The 13200-nt window shown below is 38.7% G+C and overlaps 1 protein-coding gene across 1 annotated transcript in view; it reads left to right on the forward strand.

Annotated features, from left to right (window-relative positions):
- The window catches only part of LOC107120023 (ryanodine receptor 2-like), a gene marked incomplete at both ends in the record, with an annotated part of 282869 nt that overhangs the window by 205457 nt on the left and 64212 nt on the right, over positions 1-13200 (forward strand). Inside the window, 3 exons of the mRNA XM_015422666.1 lie at positions 1713-1860; positions 10537-10745; positions 12867-13041. Of these exons, the coding sequence (XP_015278152.1) occupies positions 1713-1860; positions 10537-10745; positions 12867-13041 (532 nt within the window). The remainder of the gene's footprint in view (positions 1-1712; positions 1861-10536; positions 10746-12866; positions 13042-13200) is intronic.

Consider the following 13200-nt stretch of genomic DNA (forward strand, 5'->3'; position numbering starts at 1 on the left):
ATGAAAGCAAGTTCCACTCAGAAGAGTAAACATTCTACTTGTGGTGGACCACTCCCAACTGCTATTGCATTAGGAAAGTAGAATGATTCTGAACAGTGTACATAAACTGGTAAGGAGAGACAATCCTTACTTTGTTTTATATAAGTGAATGAATGAAGGGAAATGAAGGTTTTGAAAAGAAAAACTGCATTTAATACACATGCATTCTCTTGGTGCTTGGTAAGATACACCTGTATTTGTCTGCAGATATCTGAGCCTGAATACAAAATTTATTTACTTATTTAATGTAATTTTATATCTCAGCAACCTTCAAGCAGCACAAATGTGCAGTTAAGTAGACCCATAAAAGGAAGATTTTTTTTAGGCCTGAGGAAAAAATGAAACATTTTGAATTGGCACTGAAAACTCATCAGGTTGGGTGTAAAAAAGAAGGTGTCCCAAAGTTGAGGTGCTACAACAGAGAAGGGCTATCCTCAGTGGCAACTCAACTTACTTTTGAGGGCAGGGGAACACAGAGCAGGGTCCTCTGATGCTGATCTCAATTGTCAAGCCAGCTAATATGGGAGCAACCAGTCCGTGGGTACCCTGACCCCAGATTGTTTACGTGTTAAAGGTAAGAAAAAGCACTTTAAATTGGGTTTTGAAATGAAATGGCAGTCCTGAGATGTAAGTGCAGAAATAATGGTCTATAAGTCAGATTGGATGTGATTGATTTTATCTGCCAAATGACTTGCAAACGTGTCATGATGAGCAATCAAATCGTTTATGTAATTTATTTATTCAAATATTTATATCCTACCCATCAGCCATCTTGGTTGCCTAAAAAAATAGAAAACAGCAGAAACCATTGAAAACAGTAATCAAGATAAAGCTCAGTAGGAATTTAATGACAAACAGCATAGCCGATAAAAGTAGCAAGATCCATAAAAGTGACAGTTTAAAATCAAGAATCACAAAGCAGAGTGGTGAGGTGACACAGCTGAAAAGACCCAACTCCTATTCATGCTATGGCCGATTTCTGAAAGTGGCTGAGCTGGGCTTCAAAGATTGATCTCAGCACATGTATAGGAACATGTGGGAAAAGACAGGCTTTTAGATATTCTGATATGTCATTAACACCCCACAAAAACAATCCCACTTTGAATTGGGCCTGAAAATGAATAGGAGGTCAGTGAATTTTTTCTAAGCGTGGCATCTTATGATATGTATAGCTGGAATCAGTTTACTATGCAGTCATGGCATTCTACACCAATTGCAGTTTCTGAACCATATTCAAAGACATCACCATGTGGAGTGTTTTGCTTATAAGTAATCAGGGACTTGAAGAAGCAGCCTCCTCACACAGAAAAATTCCATGATATGGTGATCCACAGATACAGTAATGGTGGAGATTTGTGCCTTTGTCATCACCACCACCAAACAGGCACTTCAACTGTATTTGTTCCAAGTTTTTTCCCCACTTGTGCTCAATCTGTTAATTCTTTCCATCACCTTAAACTCATTAAATATCCTGTATAAGCTGTTATGGGTATAATATAATAGTCATTCTGTACTCATTGTTACAGAGATAATATACTATAATTTTGATCTTTATAGTAGTAATTAATTATAGAATTTCTTCTGGTATTGTAAGAATGTTAAAAAAATCTTATAAACTCTGCAAAATTAGGTCTTTTTACATAGATTGATTCACATTTTTTACCATTCCGCAGGATGTGAAGAACCGCCGAAACCCTCGCCTTGTCCCCTATGCACTTCTAGATGATCGCACTAAGAAATCAAACAAAGATAGTCTCCGAGAGGCAGTTCGTACACTCATTGGCTATGGTTATAACCTTGAGGCTCCTGATCAAGATCATGGTATTCAACTTTTGCTCTTCTTGTTTCCATAAGAAACTGAAACCATTGGCACAAATGTCTTCTATTATACATGTGGAATATGAATTGTTTATGAAATTATTAAAAATTCTGGCGCAGACTGGAAGTTGCTTGTCATATTGATACAACATAGTGGCTAATATTGTGAAAATCACACTTGAGAATCTGTATGTTATGATTCTCTGATAAGTCTGTTTTACTATCACACTAGATATTATTGAAATACGTACCTAGGGACCTTCAAAAATTGTTCTGGTGCTATTCTTGCTGGACTTTGGCAACCTTATGAAAGACCTGCACTTTTCCAAGAAGCCGAATTGCAGTATTGCAGATAACACTAGGGGTTTTTTTTTGGTAACATTTATCTACCTGACAATGTATTATAATTAGTCTTAGGTTACTGAATATATCCCTAATAAAATGTGTGTACTTTTTCACATTTATATTATGAGCATGATCCATTCAGTTTCATTACTAGTAAGTCCCATTTATTTCAATGGGAGAACATTAAACACATGCTTAACTTGGATAGCAAAAAATCCAATTTAATAGGCATGTTCAAAGTGCTTCACATTCACTATGCTAGAAGCCCTTACAATAGTCCTGTAAAGTACATCAGTAGTGTTGTTTCTGTACTATGGATGACAGATCAAGGCTGAAAGTGGTTTGCCTGAAACCACTTGGTGAGTCTGATCAGGTTCTTAGCTCCTCTTTATTGATTAATTTAGATTTGTGTGTCATGGTTCATTCAAAGATGACACGGTGTGGTCTGGCTGAAAGTTGGCTGCTACACAAGAATAATACTTACACTACTGGACATTATGTATTTACATTATTTTAATGATATATTGGTTTGCTTTTGTGTAACTTGGTTGTTTTATGTTGGAAACCATAACTGTTGACTTTCCCAATACAGTTCCACTTGAACATGCCGATCAGGCTGTAATAACTTGCTCACATAAATTCCAATTACATACTTCCTTGTGCTATGTGCTGTCCGTTTTTCTGGCAAAAATTATTGCGGCTTGTTTTCTTAATGTTCTGAAAACGGTTTGCCATTCAATTAGAACAGTTTTATTGGTCCTCTTAAAGGAAATCATCTTAACCAATAACTAGAATAATGGCTGCTTATGGCAAAAGAAATGCAAGAAAAAGCCTGCAAACTTTTAAAATTATATATAAATAGGAAACTTGAATGGTCTCAAATTATTTCGGCAAAGTATTATAATTGGCAATCAAGGACATCATCTACTCAGTTAAGCACTTATGGACTTTGGAGAAGCCCACACGTACTGAGCTTGCTTGACTACTCTACTGAAGTCCCTATCTGTTGCGGCTGGGATTTTCTGAGTCATTACTTTGCAATTTAGTCTTGTTACCCAGGAAGCAGATGTTACACATGTAGGCACTTCCACAGATGCTTTGGTTTTGGTATCTTTGTGTATGCACAGGTGAACCATGAAGTGAAGCTTCATAGTAGGGCACTGGGTGGGAAGGAGAAAAGAGAAGTGAGGGGCTGAAACCATGTGAGGGGGAGTGAGAGAGACAGACATGTCATGAGGGAAGAGAGTCAAATCATATGTTGCCTAATCCTGCAGCTTGAGTATTGTTCCAAATGTGGCAGAGGGCTGGGTTTTTGCGGGGAGTGGGGAATAAAACTGAACCTAGTTTGAGAGTCCAAAAGCTGGTCTTTTAACCTCTTGATTTTTGCACTTTCCTGCTCATAATGCTAGTAGAGGGATATAAACTATCTCGTTGGGAACAAGTTCTGTGGGCTATGCTAACTGTGAAAAGTATTCTTTTGGATACTGGCCAAATATAAAGGAATGCCTGTTAATATCGCACAAGTACTGGTCATCGTGTTGGTATGAAGTTAGAATGGTCTTGTGGAATCACAAGACTTAAAGCAAAGGGGTTACACAGTTTCCTAGTTACCTCATCAGTGTGGCTCCATTTTATTTGATTTTACTGTGCAAGAAGGCTCTGCTTTTTATGGTGATTCTCCATTACTATTGATGCAATTTTCACTTCCAAAAAAGGAAAATTGTTGATATTAATAGAACCCTGAAGAGGGCAGAGGTAATAAGCCATCAAATGCCTCACCATGACCACTTGCTAAAACTTTACAAGTAATTATTTATTTACTTTTACAATTTCTACATTTAAAAAAAATTGAAAATGAATCTTATGTCATTTTACTATATCATAATATATGAATTGATAATCTGAATAAAATAAAATAGGATATCAGCAAGACATCTAGCGATGATTTCAAAAGAGCTTAACCAGTGCTGTATTTCGGGACATAGATCTAAAACCAGTTGAAATACAATAGTTTGGACATGATATTGAAAACTATAGAACTGTTTTATGAAGAGAGTTTTGTGGGGCCATCACAGAAATGGCTCTGTAGTACTCTAATTTCTATAGTACTCTAACTAAATATGGAAATTGAACAGGCAGCTGATTTTAATAGACATCAGGGCACATAAGGTAGAAGAACTCCATAAAGTACGTTTTTGGTTGCACATATGGAAAAGCTGATATTTTCATGTCTTTGAGGGTCTCATGCTAGAGGTGAGGGGAACCTACTCTCTCTCTCTTTTTTTTTTGTCTGTTTTCATCTTTAACTAAAAATGTTGTTGGGAGTTCCAGGAAAACTCTCAGTATTTTTTTCTTTTTTTAAAAAATGGGGACTTATATATGAAACAGCCCTGGGTAGCCATTACTGGAACAAACATACAGGCACCTATATCAGTAATTGTATGTTTTCCCAACATGGCAAAGGACAGCTGCCAGAGTCTGTTTCAGGTTAGGAAAATGGTGCTGAGATGAAGGCACAGGCCAATCGGAGCACTGAAGGCCTGAGTTCGCAGAACTCTCGGCATCATGAGTAGCTGAACCTGCACTTTTGCACAGTGTAGTGGCTTTCCTCCAGTGCCTAGAGTAAAAGGAAAGTATATTACCATGTGCTGGCATTGGGAGACCATTAACACAGTAGAAAACAGTATCAAGCGGAAACACGCATACAACTTTGGCTGAAGTCTGTGGCTAAACCTCACTTTCGTGAAACCAGAATTGTTTCAAGTTGCTGTTAGGCAACTATCTTAGATCTGAGTGATTTTTTTCTCCCTTCAGTTGATGAATGTGGTAAAGTAGCACTTGTGTGATGGGGTATTGTTCTTTCAGATGTGGGATCAGAATTTACTTTGTTATCATGTATGAAAAGAAAATGACATGAAATCTTGAAATCATAGTTCAGTGAAGTATTAAGAAACCTCAGCTGCAGCATGAGGAATTTCTTGTTTTCTAACTAGAATGTAATTCTGGGGATTACTCTTATTCCGTTTATCAAAGTGTTATAAAAGGATTTAGAGCCCTCTAGTGGCTTTTAAAAAACTTGCTCACCGATTAATCTTTAAGGTGTGGGAGGACTTTTTCTTGTTTTTACTACAATAGACTAACATGACTGGGATTTCTCATTGGAGCAGTTATTTACTAACGAATGTATTATGCTGCTTCTTTATGAGGACCGTTCAGTCATTAACAGTAATAAAAGAATAAAATGAATGTGTTTCTGAACCAATGATGAATAAAAGTCTATATAAAACTTTTTAAAATGATCCCAGCACTGCACTGCCATTAGTAACTGGAGTAAACCTCAGGTATGTAAACCTGATGTTTGATGTTGTAAAAGAGTGTCTGGACCAAGACTATCTGGTAAGTTCCTGGCCAAGTGAAGTTTGAATAAAAGGCATTCTAGTAAAGAGCTCACATTCATCTTCATGGGGACTGTGCTTGTACAAACCTGCTGTGGAGATCAGTTTTAAAATTGTCTAGGTCTCTCTAGAAGATTGAGAGGGCTCCCTCTCCTCTGAGGTGAGCCAGAGATTCTTGCCCAAACCAGCGTATGATGGAGGTGGGGAGAACTCTCCTTACCTCAGTCCTATTTTTTGCTGTGGAGACAGGATGCTTCACTTTCTGCTGCTACTTACCTCAGATTTTGTCAGTAAAAATTCTTTTTTGTTGTTGCCATTCTCTTGAAGTCTAAATCTTTCTCCTCATGGCACTCTTTGATCTAAACTCTGTCTCTTCTTTGGTTCTGAAATCTAGTATTTTTTACTTTTCCCCCCTTTACCTTTTCCTTTTCCATTTCTCTCATCCTGCTGCCAATTCCATTGTTACCAAGGTCATCCCAGCTAATTAGCACTCGGGCCCCCGCCCCTCTCCATTTGATAGAGAAGGGTGGAAACTTGGTGGCCTAGGTCACAAGATTTACACATTGGGAGCCCTGACCTAGATAACCCTGGCAAGCCTGATCTCGTTAGATCTCGGAAGCTAAACAGGGCTGACCCTGACAAGTGCTTGGATGGGAGATCTCCAAGGAATACCAGTGCGGGACACAGAGAGGCAAGCAATAGCAAGCCACCTCTCTGAACATCCAAGCCCCACTAGGGGTTGCCAGAAGTCAACCATGACTTCCAGGCACACATGCACACACATGTACGTGCATACACACACAAGCAAAATACTACTAAAAAAAATTACACATTGAGTACTCTGACCCTGCATATGGCTAACTTCAATGTCATTATGGGATGCTATCAAATGTCATTATGGGGGGAAATGGCTACTTATATTGACACCTTGCTGGATAATGACCCTGGGCAAGGTTATACAAGCAGAGGGCCTAAAGCTCAGTAAGCAACAGCTACACTTTAAAAGACACAATGTGGATTCAGCTAGCAGATCCATGGTCTCTGCAATAGTGCTCCTCTGGCACTCCTGGCTAAGGTGTATGACAGTTTTTAATGACACCAAAGCATGAGTTGAGGATTTACCTTTCGATGGCAAGGACTTTCAGTGACATCTTGGACTGCATGCAGAAAATCTAGCCTTGTGTAAAAGTTATATACAAATTTATGTACACAAGAAGAGAGAAGATGCTGGTACACACTGACAAAGTCCAGATGAGGTAGCTGTCAAAAGCTGTCAGGTAGATCAGCTAGATCACCACCTGATGTCTTACTTGCAGCAACCACATGCTGACACTCCCTCTAAGATTCAGGTGGTGATGCCTAATTTCAGCTTTAGGGCCACAAACTTGTCCACCTCCAAACACTTTGTGAACATGTCTGCAATATTCTCACTTGAAGCACAGTACTGTAACACAAGCAGTCCCCGTTGCACAGTATCTCTAACATGTTGATATGCCTGCTTCTAGTTTTTACACCCTGTGTATCTGCCAACTGCTGAGCTGCAGTGTTATCACAGTACACACACATAGGTAAAGTACATGATATACTGAGATCAATGAGTAATTGGAGCAACCACTCCATTTGCACTACACAGTCATTTAGCGCTGCATATTCTGCTTCACATGTACTGGTTGATACGTACTATTGTTATAATGACTACCACAATACCAGAGCTCCATTTACAAATACAACATAGCCAGTTGTTGATTTGTCATCAGGTCTCCCTCCCCAACTAGAATCACAGTAAGCTGTAACCTGGTGTTCTCTAGTAGTATTTAACACCAATTTATCTGTTGCAGTGCCCTTTAAATATCTTAATACCTGTTTGGCAGTGGTCCAATCCTTCATGAAAGGACAAGCACATTTTTGGCACAATAAATGAACAGCAATACTTATGTCCAGTCTGGACCAACATGAAATGTACAGAAGAGAACTGATCAGTGATTGATACATATTCTTATTGTCAAACATTTCATTGTTAGGCTCCTTTAGATAACCTTTAGTCATGGGGGTGGTTACACTATGCGCATCCTGCATATTGTACTTCTCCAGTAGTTTGGTTATTTTATTTTCCTGACTCATCATAAAACAACTTTCTGCATTCCTTGTAATGTCTACTCCCAGGTAATGACCAATACTTCCTAGATGCTTAATTTTGAATAACCTTTGAGTAGTTTGGACAAACCATTCTAGTTGCATATCTTCATGGAACATGAAACATAAATCATCCACAAACACCATTAAGTAACATTTTGTGTCCCCAATAGTTCTATTAAACGTACATGGATCTGCTACTCCTTGTGTAAATCCAAGATCAGTTAGAGCCTTGCTCAGACATTGGTTCCATTGTCTCGCACTCTGTTTCAAACCATAAAGAGCTTTATTTATTTTCAACACAAGCCTTTTGTTTGCATTTTCAAACCCAGGAATCTGCTCCATATAGAGTTCTTCTTCAATTTTTGCATTTAAATATGCAGTAGTAAAGTCAAAGTGGTGCACCTGCATTTTTTCTTGCCCAGCTTTACATAATGCAGTTTTCAAAGTATCAGCTTTCACAGTGGGAGTGAAGTTTTCATCATAATCTTTTCCTTCTGCCTGTGAAAATCCTCTGGCAACAAGTCTAGCCTTTCTTTGCACTCCACCATCTGGTAATAACTTTAGTTTATACAACCATCTGCAACCAATTACATTTTTGTCAGTAGGTAGATTAGTTGGGGTAAATACATTATTTTCTGACAGAGAATTATGTTCCACTTGCATAGCATAGTCTAAGGCCATGAAGGGCTTTGTATGTGATAGCCAATATTTTACATTGAACCCAGTAACTGACGGGGCAGACAGTGGAGTGACTGCAGAATTCGAGTAAGATGCATGCTTGTGGTGTACCCTGTGATGTAGCCCTCCTCCTGACCTGGAGAAAGGGAAACTCACTAGAGGTGCTGTGAGCTCTCTCTTTATAAGATCCCAGATGCACATCAATTAACCACACTCTTTAGGAGCCCTCCTCCCAACCTGGATAAAGGGAAACTCACTAGAGGTGCCGTGGGCTCATTCTTTATCAGATCCTAAATGCACATCAATTAACCAAACTCTTTCAAAAGAAAGACAATTTATTCTCCAAAAGAATAAACATCAGTACTTACAAGAATCCAAAACAGAAAACTTACAAAAGAACCCAGCTACTTCAACTATATCACTTTGTCTTTAAAAGCAGGTACTTGTTCCAGAGAAAGTCTTAGACAGGAGGGAAGTAAAACTTTCAATTTTGCCAGCCACACATCATTTTCTCCCTCGGGTAGTCTGGTTCAGGTGTGGGTGAATCCTCTGTCATCTAGAGAGATTGAGATTTAAAAAACCCAGCCTTCTACCTACCAATTCTATCCATTGTCTCCCCACTAACGAGCTAACGATTTAATAAACATGACCTTTTCCAGCCAACATGCAAAGGCTTCATCCTTGACAAACATCACGTGTTAACAGTTTGTCAAATTAACCAGCACATAGGGGTGTTATCTTTCTCTTAACAGTAATAGACAGTGATAAAGGAAGATGCGATTGTAACTGAGCATCACAATGCTTCATATAGCTCCCAATAATAGCTAAGCTGCAGCATTTTGAATTTAACAATATATTCACACACACACCACACATGCTTGTTTGCTGAAGTGATCTCCTGTGCAAGTCCCAGAGGACCTTCAGGATCTTTACAACAAAAACAACAACAACAAAACCAATCTAAAATGCAACATCCAATTTTATAACCCTAACCCTAACCCTATATCCCCAGTCCCATTAAAATGATCATAGAGCAAACAGCAGATGAAACTAACCTTAATGTTAGTAGAAGTATATGTTATTGGGAGCTACATGGCCTTTGTAATGGTTGGTAAAGAGTAGGGCTGGAGGGAAATTGTGAATCTGTACCCTAAATTCTGGTTGGCTCCGAGAAGGTACTTCCAATTTACAGGCAAGTCCATAAATACCTTAGCCTAGAATACGTTGGTCTAGACTGGTCTAGACTCTGGTATCAAGGAGAGGCCTTGCCAGTCTGTGCTAAGATGCTCTTTCTGGGACCCATTCTCAGGAAGGGAAATGTAGAGGTTCTTTGTTATTATAGGATTAGCCAGTAGTTTACTTTTTGACTGTTTTCTTTATGTTTTGCCTTATTTCTACATATAGTAATTGATCCCAAGTATTTGTGCTTTCTAGGATTTGTGTTTATTATTTTATGTTAATTATTTTATTATTAAAGTTTTATTATACTCAGGATTGTTGGAGTAACTTCTAAAGACTTGTTGGACGATCCTACACAAAGCACTTAAAGACTGCTGGCTTACACTGACTGCATCAGTGCTGAAAGGAACAGCACTGGCAGAGACAGACAGGGGAAAGCAGAAGTCCATGCATCTCAATTTCTCTCACTCAAAACATATGCACACATGTAGATTTCAGGATTGCAGATGGGCCAGGTTAAAAAAAAAAAACTTTTGATGTTGGCTGAACCAACTGAGGAAGAATCCCAACTGGGTGTATGGGGGTTGAAAAGATTTAAAAAAACCACACAAAAAAACAGACCCCGTTGGTTTTTGGCCAACTTTCAGCACAGAGCTGAATCTTAAGAAGTGGGGGGCGAGCAGGGGGCAGCCAAAGGATGCTGAGAGCCAAAGCAGGTTTGTGAAAGTTTTCAGTTGCAAAACCCTAATCACAACTACATTTTTTGGAGAAAAACAAAAGCAGGAAGTATAGACTATGTGTGTTGATAATATAAGATACAGATGAATTGTTGGGCTATATTTTTGTGTTGTATCAGACTGGCATTGTTTCAGAGCTTATTACAAACTGTGTGACTGTATTGCACTTTCTACTGAGAAAAATAAAACATATATTTTAAACTTTGCAGCCACAAGACCAGATGTATTCTGTGGTATGATGGAAAAGTTCCGAATATTTCGCACAGAGAAGACGTATGCAGTAAAAACTGGGAAGTGGTACTTTGAGTTTGAAGCAGTGACTGCAGGAGACATGAGAGTAGGCTGGGCCAGGCCAGGTTGCCAACCAGACCAAGAGCTTGGGTCAGATGAACAAGCATTTGTCTTCGATGGATTCAAGGTACCTTTTCAGCAAGCAGGTGCCCTTTATTGTTGATAGGCGTTAGTGTCTTCATTAATAGCAGCAAATATGAAAATAAAGCTATGTAGTGAAGCTCATGATTGACTGCAGTTATAGTATTGCTATAATTACTGTCACCTGCCAGCTTATTTTTCAGGAATCATAGGTTGGATCCTACCAACTTTTCTGCTGGTACAATAAGGAGGAAGAGCAGTGTTACCTGATTTCCCTCATCACTGTAGTCTTGTCCTGTATAATTTTTTGTCCTCATGATTCCCAGAATAGCCTTTTTGAGGGGTCAAAAGAGGCCTCTCCTCCTTCTTGTTCCAGTAGAAAAATCCAGTGTGTATTTGACAGAACAAGGTGACTGGAGCTATAATTTAGGATATATAAGTTAAGATCTTACTTGATGTATTCTATAGGAAGCTAAATGTGATATAAGTGATATTTTTTCATAACCATCTTATTACTTAGTTTGCCTTGGACAAACTTTGAGTCCAGTGGGACCTTTAAGACCAACAAAGTTTTCTTCTGGGTATAAGCTTTTGTGTGCATGCAGACTTCTTCAGAAGTAGCTTGCCTTGGTGTGTCTCTCAGTATTTAGATGTGTGCTTTGGCTCTAGTTACTTATATTCAAGCACCAATTAAATTAAGTTTTAGAATCGCTGGATAAGGTGACCTCCCAGTTGCCCCTTTTTTCACTGTTATGTATTGATGCACATGCACACACCATGAAAACAGCTCCTTCAAACTTCCATTGGCACTGGCATGGCTGAAGGGAGCACTTCTCCAACAAGAACTGGAAAGTCATCCAGTGACTCCATTAACATCCACTAGAGTAAAGGCAGGTAGTGATGTCTAAATCTGCTGTTGCACAGCAGCAAGTCAGGGATGATGGCAATGGGTGCCCAGTCTCTTGGCAGTTACCTGGCACCCAGGCCTTGTCAATTGGACTTCTGGGTACAACTGAGCAACATTTCATCCTATTTTTTTACACTTTTTGGATATAATTTTGTGTGTTCCCTCATTTAGAAACAACCTTCACAGATGCTATGTTTATTTTTTTAAAGGAAAGTGAGAATATCATTGCTAATAAGATTCTGCAGGATATGGAGTTCTGTGGGAAATATAGAACATGGTCCAGGCTAACCAGGTCAACCCTGGTTAGTGTTTGGATGGGAGACCACCATGGAAACCCAGGGTTGCTACGCAGAGGCAGGCAATGGTAAACCACCTCTGAATGTCTCTTGCTTTGAAAAACCTATGGTGTTGCCATAAATCACCTGCGACGTGATGGCGCTTTCTACCATCACCTCATATTGCACAGTTACAATCTGCAGTCAGTTTTATTTGTTCCTTTGCACAGATGGGAAATTGGTGGTTTTCAGGTTCTTTTGGTAGGGATAGCTATAGATGTCTTCTAACAACAGAAGGTTTTTTTGTTCTAGTAAAAGCATTTCATTATCAAGAATTGTTTCCATTAATTGCTCAGTATGTGTTGTTGTTCCATGAAAGATCTGACCTACCCATAACAATATTCCTGAAATTCAATAAATCACTCTTGGAAAATTCTTTTGGAAATACATTTTAGTGTTAAGTGGCATGGTAAGGTAAAGGTAAAGGGTTCCCTTGCTCAAAAGCTAGTTGAATCCGACGCTAGGGGGTGGTGCTCATCTTTGTTTCCAAGCCAAAGAGCCAGTGCTGTCCAAAGATGTTTCCGTGGTCATGTGGCTGGCATGACTAAACACTGAGGAGCACAGAATGCCACAAATAAATCCAATTTTACAAAAATGCAAATATTTTGATTTACAATATTATTCTAATGTTAAGACATGTTCTTAATTACTGCTACTATTGTCTGTCCTCAAATGGTAATTTATCCTTCAGGCCATTTTACATTTTTATAGTGGTGTTAGGTGGGATTTGTGCAAAAATAATTATAGGATTTACATTCAGCAGCTTCTTAAAAGACTCCAAGTCATTGTTTTAGAACATTATAATATGAAAGTATTATAGTATTACTGTGATAATTTAGGAACTGTTCATTAGTTATATTCTGGAGGCAGAGGAGCTCTTAGTTGCATTCCCTTATATATTATTTTTTTCTCTCTTTCTTTCTAGGCCCAACGCTGGCACCAGGGAAATGAGCATTTTGGTCGTTCTTGGCTGGCAGGGGACATTGTTGGTTGTATGGTTGACATGAATGAGCATACAGTGATGTTCACCTTAAATGGTGAAATCCTTCTTGATGACTCTGGTTCAGAGCTTGCGTTCAAGGACTTTGAGGTTGGTGATGGTAAGTTCTTCAACAATTCTGTGCTGCTGATTTGTGTGTTCCTTTTTGTTGTAGGAAGAAGTCCTTTAATATCCCCATCACTTTTGCTGGGACTGAATGAATTGCTTTGATGCATTTTTAAATTTTATGAACATAACTGTGTTTATCAGTATAAAATAC

Source organism: Gekko japonicus, unplaced genomic scaffold (assembly GCF_001447785.1).
Source record: "Gekko japonicus isolate JY-2015 unplaced genomic scaffold, Gekko_japonicus_V1.1 scaffold2167, whole genome shotgun sequence".
Lineage (NCBI taxonomy): Eukaryota > Metazoa > Chordata > Lepidosauria > Squamata > Gekkonidae > Gekko > Gekko japonicus.